Source organism: Hesperophylax consimilis, chromosome 14, assembly GCF_061612785.1.
Source record: "Hesperophylax consimilis isolate HC1 chromosome 14, BYU_Hcon_1.0, whole genome shotgun sequence".
Lineage (NCBI taxonomy): Eukaryota > Metazoa > Arthropoda > Insecta > Trichoptera > Limnephilidae > Hesperophylax > Hesperophylax consimilis.
In genome coordinates this window covers 22,704,617-22,728,520 of record NC_142849.1, presented here as the reverse complement: position 1 = coordinate 22,728,520, position 23,904 = coordinate 22,704,617, and the positions used below count along the sequence as shown (strand labels likewise).

Here is a 23,904-nt window from a genome sequence, read left to right as displayed (position 1 = left end):
GCGTTCACGTTCACGTCTTTTAGAAAAGCATTTTCATTTTTTATTTGGGTGAGTTAATTAAAAAAGTTAAAATGGGTAATAGTAAATCATCAAATAAAGTGGAGATGTCTAACACACCTAAAAATACTAAGGATAAGAGAAATAAAGTAAATAGACCACTAAGTTCAGTTGTTGCACCAGTAGTGCCAGTGAGTGTTCCAGCTGTTGTTGTTGAACCAGCTACTCCAGCTATTATTCCAGTTGTTGAAACCGCTGTTCCAGTTACTGTACCAGCGTTGCCTGTTGAAGAACCTAACGTAACTGTGATTGAAGTTGCTGAAGCGGATTCTTGGTAATTGGTTTAAAACATTAGTTTAATCATTTATTTTTTTACAGGTTTCTCGCAATATTTGATACTATGAAATTTCGTAAATACGCTGCTTGTTACTGAAGTCGCCATTTCAGCTGTTGTAGCAGTTGTAAATTTTGCCATTCCAATTATTGTATCAATTGGTTCAGTTATTGATCCCGCTGTTCCAGATATTGTACAGGTTGACTTGGTTATCCCGCTGTTTCAGCTATTGCACTAGTTGTTTTACGTTATTCTAGCTATTGTACCAGTTGTTCCAATAATTATTGTATTTGTTTTATTTTCGATGGAGAAAAGTATTTTTATTGTTTTTTTATTATAATTTATATTATATTATATAATATTATTCCTTTTCATAGTATTTCTCAGTTGAGAATTCAATGCGGAAGCGAAGTGATTTACAATGTTAGAAATATTATAAAAAGTACGTTGCCCATCGGAGGGTTGAAAGAGAATTATGTAAAAAATAATATAAAAATATAAAAATCGATATCAAAATAAATAATTCATGAAAATTTAACAAAAAATTTTAAATAATTTTATGTTAAATATCTTATTCCATTTTTTTAAATAAGACTTAAATTCATAACAAAACCGAGTTCCAGAGTTCGTGGAAGTGGAGTTACAAACACAAGTGAAAATAGTTTTTTTAACAAAATTACTATTTTATTTTCTGATGGTAGGTACCTACAGATCAACATATTATCGGTGGCGTGGATTCAGCAAATAAATTGAGGATTAAAAAATCTACAGTTTTATAAAAATAGCTAGTTCCTCAGTCAGTTCCTTTTTTGCCACTTATACAGAAAACTTGGCAGGTAAATAAATCTATATTAAAATTTGTAGCTATCTATTCTATTTGTAAATACTGTGGCTTATACAATACATAAAAAGTCATAAGACGTTAAAACAATCAACATGTTACAACTGATATATCTTAGTTTGTTTGATGTGCATGACAATTTCTTGTTTAAAATATTCGTTTGAAATGTTCTAAGTTTTCGGCAGATACTTATTTAGCAAAACCAGCAAGTATAACTTTTGTATTTATTTTATTATAATATCAGTAATATATTATGTATATATTTTTACGAAATATCACATGTAAGGGTATTTTTGATTCTGCCTGTCATTAGAAAAGAGCTCCCGATTAGGGAGCCACGATTCAATAACTATTTATTGGATATCCATCACCTCTGCCATATGTCTTACCAAATGGATCACTAAGTTTGATGACTCGGTAGGGGTGCCGGGTAAATGAGGTTTGTCTAGGTTTTGGGGGCGGATGCGACTGCCCAGCTGGGCGTTGTGGGCCGTATCGGCAGACACTGGTTGGTGGACCCTTTGACCTCTTCAAAAGGACTCTATCGACCAATCGCCCTGCATACATCTGTGGGAGAAATTGATTCATACTTTCGTTACTCCTGGACACACTGACCCCCTGGAGCTAGTGTACAAAATAAAGTTGAATAAAATTGAGACTCTGAATGGATTATGTATATTTTTATTTTTCCTTTGCGATCGAAGAAGAAAAAAAACTGGCTTTTGACTAACGACCAACCCTTTTTCCTCCGACAACTTTTGACAACAGATTTACTGCACAATTTCATTGAAGATTTTTTTCCATTCAAGTATATGTCCATTTTTTTATAAGCCTTTCCGTCTTTCGCAAAATGACTTCCAAATTAAAGAACATTGAAAATGAAAGTAAAATGAAACCTGTCTTCTTTCAATAGTTACGTGAAGATTTGCTAAAAACCGTTTGTAGCTTGTTTCACTGCAGTTTTGCGGTGTCTTTGGAATGTGAAACAGCTGTCACTGATCAAAATATCTACTTGCAAGCATAGAACTACAATAAGAAGTACTATTAGGTACTAATATCTCGTTGAAACTTGTTCCACTATTAGAAAGCGATACGCGGTGCTCGTAGAACGAATTCGGTAGATTTAGTTACAGCGTTGAGAGAGTTGGAGGTCTATTGGAGGAAAGCGGAATCTATTTTTTCGTTTTAAATCTCATCTTAAGAGGAAACGACAAGCCAAAAATATGTGTATTCTTGGTATACTTTATATTGTAGGTAATAGGCATTAAAATCGCTTGACAAACGCAGTCTAGAAACGTTCGATTTCAAGCACAAAACTGGTTTTTATTTATTTCGTAAATAGTTTTATAAGAAAGCAAAAAAGTAAATCAAGTGAAACTGTCACAGATAATCATAGCTATAATACTGTAGTTTGTTTGAGTTAATTCCTTTACGCGTTCATACATTTCTATTGAAAAAAATATTTTTTAATAGTTTACATTTATACTTTTTATTTAGTATTTTTTTGTATTCTACTCAAGCGAAACGATAGGAAAACCTTCAATTTATCTAAAGCATATTTTTTGGTATTCATAATGTACACCAATTCGATATAAAGATTAAAAAAAAAGTGATTTAGCACTAAGCTTAGCCTTAATATAACACATCAATGATCGCAAGTCGTATTTGGTAAAAGTGTGTTTTTTTAATTAAAAAAATGAAGTTCTAAAAAATTGACAAAAAATAAATATATAAGGTAGTCCAATTATTTACCTAATGCGGTTTATTTTCATACCAAGATTATAAATGAATTGTACACCACATTGACAAGAAGGATAATATTGACCATTTTCGATAAAATGAGGTAATAATTTCTTTGTCCAGGGTGTCCAGCAAGTGGCTAGTTAATTATGTATAGTGAGAACAAAGTTACCAGCTGAGGTAAGGAAACACCTGTTTTAAAACTCTATGACTGTATTAAGGCTGTATTATTAGGTCACGCGTCCGAATAGCTTCCGTTGTGTTGACGTTTGGTTGCCACGGTTACTAACGTACCCACAATACACACCAACGTAGATATTATTTTATTATGCCCATTTCCGGTCTTTTTTCAAACGACTTATATATAAAAAAAATACTTTCACATGTATGCAGGTAGGTACTTTCTCTTTACTCGAAGTACATATATACACAATATATTATGCTTGAATTTAAAAAAACATAAATGTTTAGCTGTCATCGTAATTTTAAAATGAACCATAAAACTTGCTATGAAACTTTGTTATAACCGTTTGAACGTTGAAAAATATAACAATACGCTTTTTGGTTTGATTCATAAATTTCAACTTACTGTTTGTGTTAAGCATTATTTTTTCAGTATTTTGAGGGAAAAATTAAATTTAATTGTATGTAAAAGATAAACTCGTGCAAAGTCGGTTATTTAAACGTTATTTTAAAATTTGAACCACTTCAAAGAATACACTTATTTACGTTACTAATTTTAAAATATAATTTATTTATAGAACTGTAATCATCTTATCGCCACGTACAAATAAAGTAATCGATCAATTGTAACTGAAATTACTTAAAGCAACTCGCGGTATCATTTATTTCCTATCTTTTGGAATTAATCTCTGAAAACAAATTTAGTTTTAAAGGTCGCGTGTGGACCGTGAACCAATATGTAAAGCAAGCACTAGGTCCCTGGTAGTGGTCGATCACTGAACAGAAAATCACTAGGAGTGTGATTCATCATCATAACGGCGCTTCCTCGCCTTTCTCTCTTTCATCTCCTTCACACTACCTTTAGCCTCATAACATACCCCTATCGGGAATGCCATAGTCCCAGTTACAACAGATGGTTGGACTAGTTGGACTCAAGGATATTCACAAAAAATGTAAAAATGTTGTTTAGGGGTGTATTTGAATTAAACTTGTGATTCTTGTCATTATTTGGAATTAGAAATCCAAATGAAATAAAGGTCTCCGGTGACATTTTTGGCATTTTTTTCAAACAAAAACATAGAAAATCAGTAGGTGTTGGACAGCTAGGGTCAAAATGAGTGGTTGGGTTGTAAGTAACCAGAGTGACTAGTTATGTTATGTGGAAGAATCTCGTTGAAAATTACTTTTTGTCCAAAATTTCAATTAAATTTTTTTCTCCCAATAATGTCAGATATCACTGGTTTAAGTCAGTCAAGTACGTCTTTTAACACACTGTATAATATTATGTGTGTTTATATTACAGACTGTTTCGTCTCCAGAGGGGCCATTCTGGTTCTACTTAAGGAATTGTCCTAAATCTTAAAATTAACATCTTTTCGCTGCCATCCGAGATAACTGGAATCGCATTTAGTGGAAAAGATGTTAATTTAAAGGCTAATGAAAATTCTGCTGTCATCCATGAAAACTAGGGAGAGATTCCGGTTGTACATAATGATACAAATTGTCTTTAACCTATTAACGAATTGTAGGTTGACTTCGATTCCAGATCTCTCGGATGATAGCGAAAAAGTCGTTAATTTTAAGGCTTATGACAATTCTGCTGTTATCCACGAGAACTGGGGGGAGATTTCGGTTGCACATAATGATAAAAAATTGTCTTTAACCTATTAAAAAAATGTATGTTGACTTCGATTCCAGATCTCTCAGATAATAGAGAAAGGTCTTTAATTTTAAGGTTAAGGGTAAATTCTTATTCTTACCTAAAATCGGAATCGCCCCTCAGTCCTTTTCCATGCAGTCTTTCTACATCTCCATTGTTGGAGTCTCTGTTTGAATCTTGTATTTTTCCAACAAGTCCAGCCCGGCGCAGTTACGGTGTTCTCACGCGTAATTTGATTTTCTTGTATGTATCTCCACTCCTCAGTCCTTTATCTCCTGATCTAGTAAGCCCTTATCATTAAGTTTAAACTTACGTAATTCAATACATCTTTGAAAGTACTATGAAACAATACATATCCTGATCTAGTCATTTTCCACTCTTACTCAGTCTTTTTCTGAGTTAATTCCATTGGGGTACCCCATTTGATCATAGTTTTGTTGGCCTGTCATCTGGCATTATTTCAACTTGTCTAGCCCATCGTAGTCTAAAAGAAAAATATAAATTTGCGAAGGTCATGATCAGTTATATTTTTGAGTTCAGTATAGGCCCAGAAAAGAGGACAGTTACTATTTGTTCGAAAAATAGTGGAAGATACTCCCTCTATTGCCCTTGTGAACTTAAATGGCTTTATCCGTGTATGGTGACCAGATCTGCAAAACCACAGACTTTCTAATTTTCAACTTCTACGTTTCCTTCTCTTCCTTACTTCCTTCAGCCTCACAAAGTACCCCAATAATTGAGCACACCATGTTGAAACTCTTATGAATAAATAAATAGATTTTCGATATTTTCACAACTTGGCTTGAAATTCCCAAGAATGAGAAAAAAAATTGCATTACTTCGGGAACACGGACACGCCCATAATACATTTCCGTTGGTTTACCTGTTCGATGTGTCTCATGCACACAGAAGGAGTGTATTTGTTGTCAGGCGGTAGGCCATTCTAGTTTTGAACTTCGCGCGGTAAGGATCGATATATCCTGTTCCTAAATAAATGTAAAAGTCAAAACCTGTAAAAGGGAACTGTTTTAAAATCACTTTTCCGTCGCAGTTGCGTGGTTTTGCGCCGTTTTTTTAAAGCACAAGGAAGATCATAAAAGTATATATTATTTAGAATGGCAGTTACATTGTGATTTACAGGAATTTTTGTGACCTATTTATTGTAGCGCCTTAGAAATAAGTACATTCACAAGATTGTGTGAATTTTCAGGCACCAAGATTATATAAACATCAAAAACTGTTTTTATATTGTACTTGCACTATATATTATTCATTTAAAATATTTATTTTTTCATCATTTTATGCACCTATCAAATTTAATGCGTGTTTTTAAAGCACAGTGCAAATAAATAATTAATTTATTACTATATTATAATAATATTAATAATATTTGGCTAATTTATATAGCGCCGTTTTTGTGAGAAATCACCACAAGGGCGCTGTACAAATATATTTCTAAAATAGTTAAGAAATATATGCCATGGAAACACGTTTAAACGGAGAAATTGTGGATTATTAATTTAAACACAACAAAAAATAATCTACATTAAGTTTATTTTGAGTAATTTAACGTTTATTTAGTTTTACTTCGCCAATTTTTCATTTTTACTTTTGACCTGAATCAATTCAGATATCTGTGATCTATCTATGACTTGTTGCTACTAGTATTATAGCTGATACCCAATTTTTTTAACGTAATTCTGTCTGATACATTTATATAAAAAAAATGGGGTAAATGCACAATTTTGTAATGCTTTGAAATAATTATTATATCAATAATTAATGAACATTAAATAAATTGAATTAACGAGTCAATTACAAAGGGAAAAACATATATATTATACCTTCCAGGTTTTATCATTTATGTAGTGTAAGTTATCATAATTCTTTCGTTTTTATGAAGGTAACCAATAGGTAAAAACAATACTACGATAGCAATAAATTATCACACCAAATTCAAGGATGATGAGATGGGTAATTTATTGTTATTTTGAAATGTAAGATCCAGCAGATTTTTAGCTTCCAAGATTTTTTTTTCATGCTGCCAGTTTAAATATTTACAGTTGGAAAAATCATAACCATACCCATGATCGTATACAGAGTATCCGGGGGTAAAGTGCGGTAACTTCGGGAGGTGATTCTACATGACAATACATGTAAAAGAGGTAAAAAACTTTTTTAGAAATTCCAATGTTTATTTTCCCATGCAAAAATATTTTTTCCATAGAAGAATATTTATTTTCCAATTTAACAATTCTATTTTTTACCTGAAAATTGACTTAACACGTTGGAATTAGAATCACCTCACGTAGTTAGCGCACTTTGCCCCCTGGCAACCTGTATATCTACAAAAAATAAGATCATTTTGTCTACGAAACATAGTTTACACCAATAAGATAATTCCAGGATCACCATATAATGCAAAATATATATTTTTTCAACTAACTAACTAACTATCACCCAGTTTCAGAGTAGGCAGAGAGGACGGACCGTCAAACAACTCGGTCTTGGCACACGCTCCTTGCCTCATTCACATTCATATGTCGTCACACATTACTCTTCTATTATTCTGACGCTTGACATGGCCCGACTTAAGTATTTGATTCACTTGATCATGCCATATCTTCCTCGGGCGATCTCATTACTTATAAATGTATTGATCGTTATCTAAAATAAACATTAACAAATTTATTTTATGAACCGATTATGTCCGACATGATTTGAAATTTTCACAGCCAAAAGTACTATCGTGATTCATTTTTTGGGTTATCATGCTGTGTCGTGCTTCTTCCTTATTTAGCCAACGTTTCGGACAGCGTTGCGGTGTCCATCATCGGAGTAGATTTGTGAATTGTGGTTTATTTATATATGTAGATGTGATACCGTGTGACGCGCGCTAATTGCCTTGACCAGTTATTAGATTATTTCAGTATAGGTACTAACTATAAGAACAATTAATGTGGTTTTCGTCGTTTAGTTTTGGTGTAACCGTCAGGTACCGGATATCAAGAACTATTAAGCTTAATCACTTCGTTTCTATCAATATTAATCTGGTTTTGTGTATTTATTGTCTTGATTTGTTAACAGATTATGTTTGCAAACGTAAAATGATATTTTACATTGAAAATCTTTTAACGTTACAAAATTTGATTTTTGGTCTTTGTGTAATGTTCTTTTACTATCATAAAAAAGGAATGACAAACATTTACCACTAACCTAGTAATATTATAATCCTATATCTTCCCAAGAAATTAAAAATGTTGCATGTTCATTGTTCAATGGTGGAGAACTAGCTAACGGAGGACTGAACCTGCGACATTCAGGTAGAATCAGACTTGCCGGTTAATTGGTGTAACGTACAACATATTTTAGCACGTTAAAATCGTCGTACAAATCCCAATAACGAAAATAAGGGCTACCATGGGCTCAAGAAAAAAGGGGTTTGAGATCGTGGTTTAACACCCTAAAAATTAACATAATGCAATAGCAGCCAATAAATATATTGGCTGCGAGAATCATAAATGTTTTCAATTGTCCGAAAACACTTTGAAAATATATTCTAATGAATTTTTGGTTGATTCTGAAGATTTGAATTTTTTAAATCCTACGTTCGTGTTGACATAGATTTTCGCTATTGTCCTCAACAATGGGGTGGCATTTAATTTTTCATCAGGGTGGTCAGTATTTTATTTTTCCAAGGCTTGTGAAAGCTTTGACGAACAAAAAATGATTACTTACGTATTGATCCATTTTTTCAAAACTTACCGGCCACTAACTTTACAGTTCTCTTGGTAACTATTCTCAGTATCGCCTCGGTGAAAGATTGGATTGTCAGTATCGAAATGTTGTTTTAAATGCCTTGGTGACAAAATCTGAATACCACCATCCTCTTCTCCATCACTTTCGCTTATTTACTTTCTTCAACCTCAAAACCTTTTATTGGGGATGTCATGATCTCACTGGTTTTGGGTGGTTTGGAGCTGTTGGGACGCTTAAGACGTGTTCACATAAAACTTTAACTAAAAATCAACTAATTATTCCGCAACTAACCTTACCGTATTAAATCATGGTAGGATTATAAAACAAATGTGTTATTGGAATGAGTTTTGTAAACTCACTGGGAATAATACATTATAACTTTGTTATCATTTTGTAAAGTATTATCTTGTAATAAAAAATAAAAAAAATTGTGATGGTTTTGATATTATCTTTGAAAAAAATAACTTTTACTAACAGAAGAACAAATATTTGCCTTAGTAACAGAAGAATAATAATTATCTAAAATAAAAATAACTTTAGTCTAAAAGAAAGTGAATTATTGTGCGAAGCCGAGAGTTTAAATACGCAAACTGGGTCAGTGTATGGATACAGCGGCTGTTGCAAAGCAGCACGTGGTCAATATCAAGTTAGTTCATAATTTAAATACAGCGGCACCATATTGTATCAAATCACGCAATTATAATGCACTCACCTAAATTGTTGTTGTTAAAATGAGGTTAGGTTAGAATTTTCAATATTTTACAGCATTAAATGACTATGGGTACTGACAAATAACACAAACTCATTTTAACACGGTAGCAATTGATGTTTTTGTTTATTTTTTATTAGTTTCATGCATTTCATTGTTGTTGATGTTGAAATTATAGTGAGTTTAACTCTAGCGCCTACAAACTCTTGTGTGTCATAGGGATCCATTTTAGGACCATTATTGTTTTTATTTAACAATAAAATTCGTGCGTTTTTTACTTTTTGCTGATGATATTAAACTTTTCTTGAGAATAGGGTAAATAAAAGACTGCAGAAAGCTCTAAGAAGACATTAATGCAGGTATTGACTGGAATATTGATTGTAAACTTGGGTATTAACTTTCAAAAATATTCAGTATATGTGCTCTACCAAATATTTGATTTTCAAAATGAATGATACGTCTCTGAAGTACATGGTGAATTGTGTATGACGCTCGCTTAAAATTTCATAGTCATATTGAAAAGATCTGTAAATCAGCCACAAAGATATTGGGTTTTTTCATACATAATTCAAAGGAGAAGACCAACCTTGCAGTTATAAGGTTATATACCTGCTTTACTGCTTAGTCGATAGCATTCTTGAGGTTGGATCTCAGGTCCCCACACCCGAAGGACACCGTCTATGTACTGCAATAGATAGGTAGATCGAGAAAATACAAAATAAATGTTTACGATACCTCTACACGAGAGAAGATATTTTTATTTCATTTTTATGTTGATGTATACATTTTCTATGACGATTTAAATTGGGCCATTCTGTATTTGCCGCCAAAACCACCAACATTTGTTCAACTCGTGAATTTGGCGGCTTTGGCGTCACGCCGGCCGACGTTGGTGACAGCCGTTTTACAAGAAATTGGCGTATTTATGTCATGATGCCTTTTTTCCAGTTGGAACCGTTTCAGAATCTGCCCTTTTAGATCATTTTCAAAATCAATAATAATTAATGAAAATTCTAAAATAACACATTAGAAAAATAGATTTTAAATCATTCACAAGTCCTTTAACGGTATTCATGGTTTGTGAAAATACTCCATTATGTGGGACTTAGGTAGACTAACAGTAATAATTATTAATGAACTAATGACCAGCACTTTGTGACTTGGTACTAACCCAATGCAGGCAATTAGAGAACGAGTCAGTTAGACATGACTTGCAAATTATTTGACCTACGAGAGGATGATATGCAAGTCATTGTTTTCTTCTTCATGTTTGCATAGCAATCTCATAAAAAAACAACGCTAAGGGATTAACCCTTCCTACACGATTTGTAGAGGACATCAATCTGGGAATAATGCTTTCTAATATTGGAAAACATAAAAATGTACAAAACTCAATAAATTAATCTTCACCTTTTTTGTAATTTCCAAGGACTTTTTGTATTTTGGCTTACAATAAATCGTGCAAAAAGGGACGACAAAATATTCATCCTTCTTATTTTTGTGCTACCTATTTTCAATCACCATCACATAATTATTATATTTTCCAGCTTATTCTTAGTATTTTTCAATGGATTTTTGCTATTCTATTTCCTGTTATTTTTCAATTTGATCTAGGTCTCGCGTTTTAACAAATATTGTTTTATAATTTGTGACGTTTTATAACTCATAGGTTTCAAAGAAACCCGTGTCAAATTTTTCATCTACCGTACACAGTAAGCGGGTTAGTATACTTAATTCAGATATAGATTTTTGTTTGTACCAGAGTCTCGACGTTGATGTAGGCGTAGACCCTTTTACGTGTACAGTATTGTAGTTTTTTAAAATGACATTTACATCTTCACATTTTTTTTAGATCGTTAGCCCAACAAAGTGTTGTATAGCCTCTTTTTTATTTTTAAAATTCAATTCCTAGAACGACACTGCAGCTGCTGTGATTTCCTAGTGGCGCCAATTCATATAGATATCACTTAACACACCTCCATCTCTTACCTATGTAAATTCAGCCTGACATAACCTTTGAACTATTTTATTTTATTTATTTATTTATTTATTTATTTATTTAACGCCCAGAGGGCTTTTACATTGTTGGTAGTATAATTTTAATTTGACAAATACTTTCAAACATAAAAAATAAGAATAAAATTACATTTGATAAAAGCTATGCAACAAGTCATACAAACACAAGAAACAAAAACAGAAAATTACAGCTATTTGTTGGTTTACATGATGTGTTTAGGAGTATTGTTGAAATAAATGTTTTAAATGATCCACAAAACTTGCCAAGTTGGTATTGAATATGTCAACATCACCCAAGTAATGATTTCCCATGGTGTGAAGTCGTTGTATCGGAGAGTGGGCAATGTAGTTACGCTTATGTGTGCTGCTGTAGAATATTGTATTTTGTCGTGTTGTTACTGTGGGTGTATGTATGTTTATAAGTTGCAGGAGTTCACAGCAGTCGAATTTTGAGTTAAGTATTTTGAATAAGAACGTTAAATCGTTTATTTTACGTCTATCTTCTAATGTATGTATTTTTAGAGTATTTAGTAAGAAATTGTATTTTAAGTCTTCGACAGGGATATTTAATTTAAAATTTATAAAACGTAGAAATTTTTTTTGTATTCGCTCAATGTTGTTAATGTGAATTTTATAAGATGGAGACCAAACTACTGAGTTATATTCAATTAGACTTCTTACTAGAGATACGTATAATAGTTTAATGGCTTGCAAAGAATTAAAGTTGTTAGTTGTTCTTAATACGAAGCCTAGTGTTTTCATACCTTTGTTCACAATTTGATGGATATGATTGGTGAAACTTAGTTTTTCATCCAAAATAATTCCAAGATCTCTCATTTCCGTGACTCTTTCTAAAGCTATGTTATTGATGGAATATTCGAATAAAACAGGATTTTTGTTTCTGAAGAAAGTCAAGGTTTTGCACTTTACTACATTTAAAAATAAATTATTTTGAACGCACCAATCTCTAAACTTACTAATATTTGACTGTAGTATATGGCAATGATTTATATCAGTTATTTTCTTGTATAGTTTGACGTCATCTGCAAAGAGCAATACCTCGACATCGTTGAAGCAATTGGTTATATCATTGATGAAAATGAGGAACAAAACCGGGCCAAGGTGACTACCTTGCGGTAGGCCACTGGTAGCCCGGAAAGCTTTCGACATCCAAGATTTTATTTTAACGAACAGTTTACGATTTGACAAATAGCTACTAAACCATTTTAGCATGTTATCCCTTATTCCTAGAGCAAATAGTTTTTGGATTAGTAGTTTATGGGATACTTTGTCGAATGCCTTCGAAAAGTCTGTATATATACAGTCGACTTGTTTATTTTCTGCAAATGATTGTATAATGAAGTTTTGAAATACCGTTAAGTTAGTTGCGGTGGATTTTTATTATTAATATTTTATTCTCATTTCAGTAACGCAGCAGCCAAAGTAGCAGCAGGAAAGATGCCAGTTGACCTCTACTACGTCCCCCCCTCTCCACCCTCCAGGTGTGTCATGCTCGTGGCCAAGATCATCGGGCTTGACCTCAACCTTAAACTGACGGATATCATGAAAGGGGCACATATGACACCCGAATTCCTCAAGGTAAGAATATTTATATAATAATTAGTCCAAATGTGTCCAGTTTGTGAATTCTAGGCATCCACATTAACTTCCAACTGCCTGCCTGCATCGCATTTTAAGATACTTCGGAAAAATTGATTCCTGAGGGTTTCAGCTTGGAGAAACTCATAGTGACTAGCAAAGTGGAAGGCAGGAGAAGAAGAGGAAGATCAGAATTGCGCTGGAGTGACCAAGTATAAGTAAGTCCGTGTCTCCAGCTCTACACGCAACGCAAAACAACGAGGAGCGAAGAAGCCATGTCCGCCATGGAGTGGGGGTAAAAAAAAACTGGTATACAAAGAGGAAGAATATTATTTAATATTTGTTAACATTTGTTTAACCACCTGACATGTTTTATAGTACCTGGCAAAAACGATTGAATTTGGTACCCCTTTGTACTGGACGGGAGTCCGCACAAGACTGTAGATTTTGGCACCGGTTCCAAACCGTGTCTTCAACCGATGAGAATGCTCCTTTACGGCCGATGATGATGATAGTAGTGTAAATTGATGAAAAATCTGCCTCCCGCACCCAGTGCTTGGTGAATGTTGGGTACTGGGTGTGCTTTCGTCTCTGCTCGCTCCTGGCGTTGGCGGTTTTCCAGAGTAGGGCCGGCTGATCTTTAAAAGGTAACGCCAGAAGGCTTGGAGCAGAAGACTTGGCAAGGTGAGGCAGATGGTGGGCAGGAGTCACTTGTAGATAATAAAACGCTTGGTTTCGGTGGTAAAGATGAACTAATTTTTATTTTTTTATCTGGCTGCTTATATGCAATAAGCCTGAATCGCACCCGACGTTGAGCTGTGAGTCAAAAAGTGGTGGGGGATTCTATCCGCGCAAGTAATGTGTTTATATGCCCCGGCAAAATGTCGCATATTCATTTGGCCGGTAGCATAGCCGAAGGTAGACGCTTGAATTTGCGACTTTGAAAAGATTTTGAAGGCTTACATGAATAACAATTACATAGTTTAAATGCATAGTAGTTATAAGAATGTGTATCTTGACAACTAGATTTTTAGTTTGCCAAGATACGACAAAAAATAAGAAAAGTTTGTAAATAAAAGTGTAAAAATGATCTTGAAGCGATCAAATTTGTAAAATATTGTTAATTTAGTATTTTCTCAGGTCCCTCGTAACATAGCGCTCAGAAAGAGATAAGATTCACTATGCTACGAGGTTCCTGGATTTTTGTACACGCAAAAAGGTAAAAATTATTCTACAAAAATGGATATACATATATGTGAAAAACAGCATTTTTAATATCTCCTCAGTGGTAGCACATAGCAAATAGTTTTTATTTAACTACCGCCGAGGAGATGTACAAGTAAAATATAGACATTTACAACATTTAAAAATTCATTTTTTCTAGTAAATTATACATAGTAAAAAGTTGAACATCGATCCGCTCGGCAGAGATAGACGCGCGATGCGGTATCGATGCCGTTCGGAGACAAAGTTTTCAGGCCACCTTGGCCGAAAATGGGAACAAAATGACCAGTGGCGGGGAATGGTGATTTCGCCAGTGGCGTGGGGTAGGGACATTTTATAAATGTATAACATATTTTTATGAAATGAAATAATGTGGCCAACAACGTCCGTTACACCCTTCGTCGTCAATTAATCGAACTATAGGCTTTTGAATGGTCCGATGCCTCAAAACGATCCGTTCTGATCCCAGTCTCATGTTTTTTGCCTACCTATCGATGTTGTGTTCATCTTTCATAAACAAGTTACTTAAGTGTAGGTTTCCCAATTCTTCGTCCTCCTAGAAGTAGAGGTGGTCTACTAACCTTGTAATATGCCCTGTCCAGAGTGTCCAGTAATATGTATAAGTACGAGTAGTTGTGAATATTTTTTTGGCGATTATTATTAAAAATCTGCAAAGCAAACATTATCTAGTGAGGCTCTTTTCTCTAAAACAGTAAATACCCTTGGAGAGATGAACCAAATTTGCACTCATTTCTGGCGTAAATTCCACTCCGAGATTATTGTTTTGTTAATTCTTCGCAGAAGCCTCTTATACTTACGTTAGGAGATAATGCTATGCGGAAATACTCTTTAGGAAGAGGATGAACTGAACCAAGATCAAAAGAACCAATAGGCGATAATATTTTCAGGGATCTATTTGCATCAACCAAGTACCTACTAACATACTAATTATAATAGTTAATCAACGACTAAGATAATCTCGACCACTTACTCTTTGTTACATGAAATAGATGAAAAGGTAAACAGATAAAAAGTAATTGTGCAAATATAGGTTTTTATATTCCAATAATTTAATAATAATAATTGAATACTTCTTCTGCTAGTCACTGAAGGCGACTTTTTGATGGGCTTAGCTAAATTTATTAACGTTCCCTGACAGTAGAGTTTTGCTCATTTGTATGTGCAGGAGGAATTATTAGAATGTATGCAAAGATTTACTTTAATTTAATTTATCATATGGGTAATCCGTTTGTGATAGTCTACGTAATATGTGTACGTCGTATAATTTCGTTAATTTAAAACTAATTTATACTAAGTAATAAATCCCCATTAACTGAGAAATATACTGCCAGTCAGTACAACTCAGGAAACTAAAGAACGACGCCGAAATTGTTTATTTTGGCATCAAATCTGATTTTCTCCCCCTTAGCTTGTCAATAATTCCTTAAAGCAATACCTCCCCTTTACCAATACCTTCATATACCAATAAATCCTCTATATTTTTTAACCAAATCGGTTTGAGAAATCTAAATTTCAAGAAAATTGTTGATAGATTTTTTGAAGGAGGCCTTTGTCTTCTCCAGCCGGACTCTCTACCCATCGCTTGCTCCGCAATGGGAGAGATGGATTCACTCCTGGACGCACTGACCCCCGACTCCTACTCACCCCCTCATACCATTTTTCTTCCCAAAACTTCATCTCCTTCCTTTCCCTAAAAATATCCTCCACACAGCATAACTAAAGATGACATACGCCCTGAGGGATCAACTGGCAGAAAGAGAACCTGTCCGGGGGGTCAACAGTTCGAGGGATCAACTGTTGGCAGGCAAATTGTCGGGATGGCCAACCGTCGGGTCATCCTTATTTCATAAGAATAATATCATAACTTTGAACTGCATACTCTGTGGGTAGATTGAAGGCATTTCATTAAATTAATTATTGAATCACCAAAAGTTTACATGTTATTGTGTTTCATTTCCATGGCTAATAAGGATAATTTTCAATGTGTTGTTTTGTTCTTGTTGTAGTTGAACCCTCAACATTCAATTCCAGTACTGGAAGACAATGGACTCGTCCTTACTGAAAGGTAATTTTTAATATATTACTTAGAAATCCTAATAATTAGTTAACGCATTTGAGGAATTTTGAGCCGATTTATAACCTATTTTTCTCAAACACTTTAAGTTCCTAAATAAATATATGTGTTTAAAAATAATATCTATACATTTGCAGAGCCAAAGTGGTAATTACAGAAAATTCCACCGACAGAAAAAAATCGCAAAGTATGCTCCGAAAATTATTTGAATATGAACGTCATTTTTTTTTATTTTTTATTTTATTTATTTATTTAAACGCCCATAGGGCTTTTACCTATAATAATGTACATCTTTATTTTTTAGTTATACAGATTACATATAAAATTTTTTTTAAAAAAAATCAGTGTTAACAAAATACAGGTTACATAAAAAATATCAGAGTTGACAAAATATGTTACATAAAATATAAGAATTTTAAAAATATAGGTATGGATAGAGTAAGTGAAACGAAAAATATAAAATCTGCCAAAATCCACAAAATCAACCATAATGATTTGTAAGAAAGTATAACAATAGTTTACAAATTAGGTAAAAATAGTTCGCACATACTCCGTTTAAAGTTGGCCAAGTTCAAATTATTGTCAAATACATTTATATTATTTAAGTATTTGTTACCAAGACTGTGCAAACGTTGTATTGGAGAGTGAAAACTATAGTTGGAATGAGATGTATGTATGTAAAATTTTGATATTTGTCTAGTTGTTCGTGTAGGTATGTGTAGATTTATTAAATGCAGGAGTTCACAACAATCGAATTTAGAGTTCAATAATTTTAATAAAAAGGTTAGGTCGTTTATTTTTCTTCTGTTTTCTAATGTCAGAATATTTAAATGATTCTATGACTGGTAATTTATGTGTTCTAAAGGGATGTTAAGTTTAAAATTGATTATTTTATTATATTTTCAGCCGAGCAATTATGGGTTACCTCGTAAATCAGTACGCCAAGAACGACAGCCTGTACCCCAAAGAGCCGAGGGTCAGGGCCCTCGTAGACCAGAGGTTGTACTTCGATGTTCTCACTCTGTACCAGAGGAGTTTCAACTATTACGTAAGTCAAATCCTCAATATATATATAATTAAAATTAAAAAATAAACTTTGCTTCGTCGTAGGAGATTTTAACGTTAATATTAATGAAAAAATAGAAAATAATAACAAAAATGAATACATCAATTGTATGACTGAACAAAATTTTATATCTTGCATAAATAAAAATACTAGTGAAATAAAAGAACATACTCCATCTTGTTTAGACCACATTTGGACAAATGTTAACATTAAAGATCTTCACAAAATAAAATCAATTGTTTGGAAAACTAACATAACTGATCATCACTCATGCTTACTTCTGTATAATAATAATATTAAACATAAAAAACATAATTTAATAACCAAAAAATCAACAATAGATATGACTATTCTCTCTGAAAAATTAAAAAAGGAGGGTTGGAATAATGTTTTAAACAGTGATGATACTGAAATTTGTTCGACTAACTTCGAAAATATTATGTCACAACACATTAAAAATTCTACGACTGAGATAACAACACACATAAAATCAAAATTAAGATGTTTAAAGCCTTGGATTACCAAAGGACTTATTATATCTATCAGAAATAAAGAAAAACTTTACAAAATAACTTTAAAAAATCCCCAAGATGAAAAAGCATATATTTTCTAAAAAAAATATAAAAATAAATTAACATCTTATATTAAAAAAAGGAAAGAAGACTATTTAAAAAATAAAATATTATCTTCAGAAAATAACCATAAACAAATGTGGAAAACTGTTAATTTCGCCATAGAAAATACAAAAAAACATAACGTATAAAAAAACATTAAGTACATTGAACATGATAAAATAATTATAGATGCCAATATACAGCCTAAACAATGTGCAAACATATTTCATTCCTTCTTTGCTAATGTTGGGAAAAATCTTGCGAAAAATATTCATAAGCCTTCAAACCAAGAAAACCATAAAAATAAAAATATACAGAAACGTAATATACTTTCAATGTTTGAAACAACAACAGAATGTGAAATTTCGAAAATAATAGAAAATATGAAAGGAGGTTCGTCTCCCGGTTTTGATTCTATTACAACACACATGTTAAAAACTATGAAACCTCACTTAATAAAACCTATCACTCATTTAATAAACTTAAGTTTAACAAATGGAATTTTTCCAGTGAACTACAAAACCACAATAATCTCACCTATTTACAAATCTGGAGATCCACATCAAGCAACGAATTATTGCCCAATATGTCTAATTTCTAATATAGGAAAGATCTTTGAAAAAATAGTAAAAAAACAATTGGTAAATTTTCTAGATAATAATAAAATATTACACAAAAACCAGTTTGGCTTTATAAAATCTCTCAGCACACAAGATGCTATTGCTAACGTAACTTCATACATTTACGAATCATTAGATAAAGGTAAAAAATGTGCGGGTATATTTATTGACCTTAGAAAGGCATTCGATAGCATATCCCATGAGATGCTATTAAAAAAATTGAATAATATCGGCATAAAAGGCAACGCGATTAAATGGATCACCGACTACTTAAAAAACCGTCCTCAAGTAGTAAAAATCAATCGTGTTAATAGTGATCAAGAGATTACAAGCTTTGGAATTCCCCAAGGTACAGTGTTTGGACCAATTCTATTTACTATATATGTAAACGATTTTTTTTTCAACCTTTACATGGTCAAATTACGTCATACGCTGATGATACAGTATTAATAATAAGTGATAAGACTTGGGAAAAAGTAGAATTAAAGGCCACAGAAGACATCAACACGCTCAAGAATTTTTTCGACACTAATTTACTGTCACTTAATAATGAAAAGACATTTGTAATTCCATTTGCAATCCATACAAATGATACTCCTAAAAATTTTAACATTTTCATACATAATAATACTAAAATTCACAGCCAAAACTATTGCAAATCAAACTGTACAGTACTAAAAACAACAAATAAAATTAAATATCTAGGAGTAATTATTGATAAAAATCTGAAATGGAAGGAACAAATATGTCAAGTAGTAAACAAAATTAGAAAATTAATATATATATTTTTAAGAATTAGAAACTTTCTGTCGATAAAAAATTTATATTTAATTTACTATGCCTTAGTTCAATCCACTTTACAATACGCTATTATTAGTTGGGGATCCGCGTATAAATGTAACCTTCTTCCAATTGAAATTATACAAAGAACAATTATTAAAATTATATTAAAAAAATCCTTTGACTACCCAACAGAACGCCTGTTTGAAGAATTTCAAGTACCTACATTTAAAGACCTATATATTAAAAACTCACTAATCCAAATTATAAAAGAAAAAGATAAATATCAATTTTTAAATGAAAACAGAACGCGACTTAGGCATGTTTTTCTATGCCCAAAACTAAATACGTCTTTTGCACAACATCATTATACTTACCAAGGAAGAACTTTTTTCAATCGTCTACCAGAAGAAATCAGAAGCATTAATGATAAAACCCGAATACTGCTCTCTGTCAAGAGACACTTTAAAAATATTCTGAAAAAAAAACTACTGTCACTTAATTAATCTCACAAATATCCTTAGTTTTCCATAACTTCCTTTCTTTTTTAAAAATTTATTATATTAATATATTATCCTTCACTACTATCAAAAAAATACTACAGCAAACATACATGTATTTACAATGAATTATTTAAATACTAACTAACAACAACATTTATGTACACTCCCCTTCCATACACAAGCAAATGCTTTCAATGGAAGAGTAGTAAAAAGACCCAAGATGTAAAATGAATTATGTACCATGTAAGCATATTATTAAAAATAAAAAATAATTACAAAAAAAAAAAAATTATGTTTTTCATTTTTCGTCCGAATGAATTAAACTGGATCCGATATTAGATCTTTATGATTGACTTCAGATGCCAGTATTAATACTGAGGCAGAACCTGACTCCATTTATCCACTTATTCGAATAATTTCCATTAATGAAATTATAACTTTCTTTAGAATTGGGATTGATGAATAAAAGTCAAGATTCTTTAAAAAAATCAAAAAAGAGAAGAAAGCACATTACATAATTCACATTTTTACAAAATCTAGGGCAAAGCAAATAGACTAGATTAATGTTATCTAACAACCAAATAAATATAAACTCATAATTGAAATAGAAATAAGAAAAAAACATGTTAAAGCCCAGCCGGGCGTGAATTTATAAATAAATAAATAATAAAAGAAAACGGGGCCTCTTTATAAAAATCAATCAAAGAAGCTCTGAATTTTCATCTGTAACGTTGTACAAATTCTTACCTAGTATAAAATAAATTAAATCAATCAAATTAAATTATACATTAGGTCCAGCAAATCTTGGCTCATGGAGTTATCAGAAGAGAACCGAATATAAAAATTTAAATAAAAATAAAAAAATCAATATATTATCTAAAATAACAGGTAATAAAGAAGTAATATTGGACTACCGTTCCTTCTCTTTCATTCTCATTTCTTCTTGTTCTCTCATGCCGACTCTTTCATACTAGACGTAGATATGAACGTGGAACGGTCATCAAAATAAATTCATAGATTTATTTGCGGTACGGAATCCCATTCCGTATAATATAACACCACACATATAAAATATAATAAAAGTTTTCGCATTTTTTTCTAAATGTGACTGCATTCGCATAAGATGTAAATCATTCAATTTGATTTCAGGTTGCCTTCTTGTTCCACGGAGTTGGCAACACTCCTGAGAACTTGGAAAAACTTCAAGAAGCTGTGGGCTGGCTCAACACGATGCTCGATGGACACACCTATGTTGCTGGATCGCACCTTACCATTGCAGATATTTCTCTGGTCGTTACCGTCTCCAACTTAGACGTAAGACAATAAAATTAACTTTCGCTATCATTAATTAGCTCATTACCGTAAAAATTTTAAAAACTCATTGGCTTTGAAAAAAATTATTTTAGATTTTTTTACGACCCAATTCTATATTTCTTTGTTAAAAAATTGGACAAGTCTAATAAATGCATTAATTTCATTAATAGTATAATGGAGGATTAAAAAGCAACTATAAGTCACGCAATATGCAGTGTTTTTGGAATAATGTCCTCTGAGTGCAATGCCGTATCTTCTTCAATCTAAAACTTTATTATAAATAGGTAATAAGAAAATAAAGGACTTGGTGGTCGAGGGCTCTCAACTAGCAATCCGGAGGTCGCGGGTTCAAATCCCGGTGTGCGGAAGTAAAATTTATGTGTGTTATTTCACATTTCATTAATTTAAAGTAATATGTTTTATATTTGCGGCACGTTCCAGAGTGGAAGAATTAGTATCGCCCTGATAGTAAGACCATTCAGAATTGAAACATTGCTTGAAATGGCTTTAGCCGTATTCGGTGACCAGATCTGAATAGCCAGGTACTTCCCCACGATCTTCTTCCCCGTCTCCTTACTCTCTTCACTACCTTCAGCTTTACAACTGGGGAAGCCATAGTTTCACTGGCTCCAAACAATAGGGGGCAGTTGGGTCTTGTGAGCGGTATTTACATAACACAAAAACATGTAAATGGTCAAAAGTTTCAGGTTCATAATCTGAACAATTGACAATCTGCCACTGTATGTATACCCGTAATGTTATATGGATCTTATAATAGAGAATTATAATATTTTAGAACTTCAGAAGTCGTCCAATGCCTAGGATTTTATTTCCGTAATACACATGGGCGCGGCGGGCAAATACTCGTACTTGTCATTTATTGGTAGCAGACGTATTTCCTAAAAACGTAATTCAGAGAGGGTGGCGTGGCGGACAAATACTCGTACTTGTCTTTTCTTGGTAGAGCACTTTGAAGGGTATACTACTTTTTTATTCCACAAGAATTTGCGTGATCGTGGTTCCTACTATGAGCAATCAAACCGGAAAAGATAATCAACGTTATGGTACCTACCGGTCTGAAGAAAGTTTAAAAAAAGAATTATTGCCTTCCAGATGGCTTAATTTTTTTAGAAAAATTGTTTAATTCCTTATTTGAAACTAAAAAGATTTTTATGTGTTTATAATTAACTATTTAGGTATTTAAGTACCTACTTATAAATCTTATGGTTTCAGAGAAACTTTTGGTTTTGATTTATTAAATCAGAGAAAATTCGAAATACACTTTTTTCGATGCGATTGTTTTTTTCTACTATTCACAGAATTACTTGTATCTTAATATATAAAATATAAATGATATAAATTCAAGTGTCAGGCGAATCTCCGATACCGTCCAACCGATTTCAATGAAATTTTGTGAATGTGTATAACAAAGCTCTCTCTTTAGGGCGAATTGCCTAGTACAAAAAATATATATATTGGAAAGTTTTGCACCCGATAGGTGGCGCTGTTGTTGAGATATTTTTTTCAACGAAATTCTTTTCAGATTTCTCATCCAAAAATACATACAAACACAAATTTTAACTTCCCTACATAGAAGGTCTGTGACAGGACAATGTTTTAAATTAAATTCATTTCAAATGGTTGAGTTAAATTCTAAATTTTTTCTAATCTTAAAATTAAAAAATTCAGCATTCCTATGTTTGTGCTCCAAAATTCGAAAAGTAGTCCACCGATATCGCAGAAAATTTCAAAGTTTGTTGTTATTAGTGCCATGAGTATTTAAAGATGTTTAAATAGTGGAAAAAGTCATAAGCAATAGCGAAGCATTGCGGGGAATCCACTAGTACTTTAATAAAAGTTACGCAATATCTTGAAATAATATTAACGAAATTAATTCGAAATTCCCTAACAGAATAAAAGTATTATAATTTTTATTTATGATTCCAGGCTTTTGGCTTCGATTTGACCCCCTATCCCAACGTGTCAGCCTGGTATGCTCGCACCAAGCAGGAACTTGCTTCACATGGCTATGAGGAGATCAACCAAGCTGGAGCTAACATGATGGGCGGAATGTACAAGGCAAAGCTTCAGTCGAGCTAGTCTGTCGTTCAAAGATATCGAATACTTTTGCCATAAAAAATCTTATCAAATATTTATAGATTAAATCAAGATAAAAGTTTGCTTCTACTTGTCAATTTAGCAGATTCTGTGCTTATAAACCTCAAATACGTTTTGAAAATCATTGGATAGTAGAGATATTACTTTAGATTTTGATTTTAATTTTGTGTAGTTTATAATATCATTATTATTTTTTTTAAAGCAGTTTATTTATAAACAAGTTTAACAGTTTGGTAATGCATTCAGAAGGAGTTGTGATAATCACACAGCAGAACTTGTTTTTTTTTTATTTATTTACTTTAAAATATAAAAGAAAATCAAGTTAAGCTCGATAGAAATAAATAATATTATTTTAGCTTACTAAAGCCAAATCACCCTATTTTTTTTTAATTATCAAATATATACCATGAACGTTTATGTCTTTTCTAAATAAACATTAACATAAGCCATACCAAAAATATTATACCAACCGATCCTACCTACATACTTCATTTGTAAAATATTTTAAATCAATACCTGTTGTATGACCAATAGTAATTATTCTACACAAAAAAACACATTTTTAATAGAATATCTAATATTTACTAGAAATACTTTTAAATAACGCATTATTCACAAAATACGTGCACCTAGACTATACTTAAGACAGTTTGTTTAATAGAATGTGAACAATTCATCAAATTTAAAAGCAAGTCCTTAAAGATTTTATAAAAGTTGTGTTAACTTTTTATT

The 23,904-nt window shown here is 32.3% G+C and overlaps 1 protein-coding gene across 4 annotated transcripts; it reads left to right on the top strand.

The window, feature by feature from the left end:
• Positions 1 to 23,856, top strand: LOC149418071 (glutathione S-transferase 1-like). 4 transcript variants are annotated; one of them, XM_089639641.1, is made up of 7 exons: positions 5,715 to 5,854; positions 9,013 to 9,160; positions 12,667 to 12,838; positions 16,090 to 16,148; positions 17,064 to 17,205; positions 20,890 to 21,054; positions 23,002 to 23,856. In XM_089639641.1, exons 2-7 carry the CDS (start codon positions 9,117 to 9,119, stop codon positions 23,152 to 23,154), a joined length of 735 nt encoding a protein of 244 aa, XP_089495767.1. In that variant the 5' UTR covers positions 5,715 to 5,854; positions 9,013 to 9,116; the 3' UTR covers positions 23,155 to 23,856. The 4 variants fall into 4 exon arrangements, with proteins under 4 accessions (XP_089495765.1, XP_089495767.1, XP_089495766.1 ...); XM_089639640.1 differs by having other exon boundaries at positions 8,992 to 9,160; XM_089639639.1 differs by lacking the exons at positions 5,715 to 5,854; positions 9,013 to 9,160 and adding an exon at positions 1 to 331.
• Positions 23,857 to 23,904: the final 48 nt, after the last annotated feature.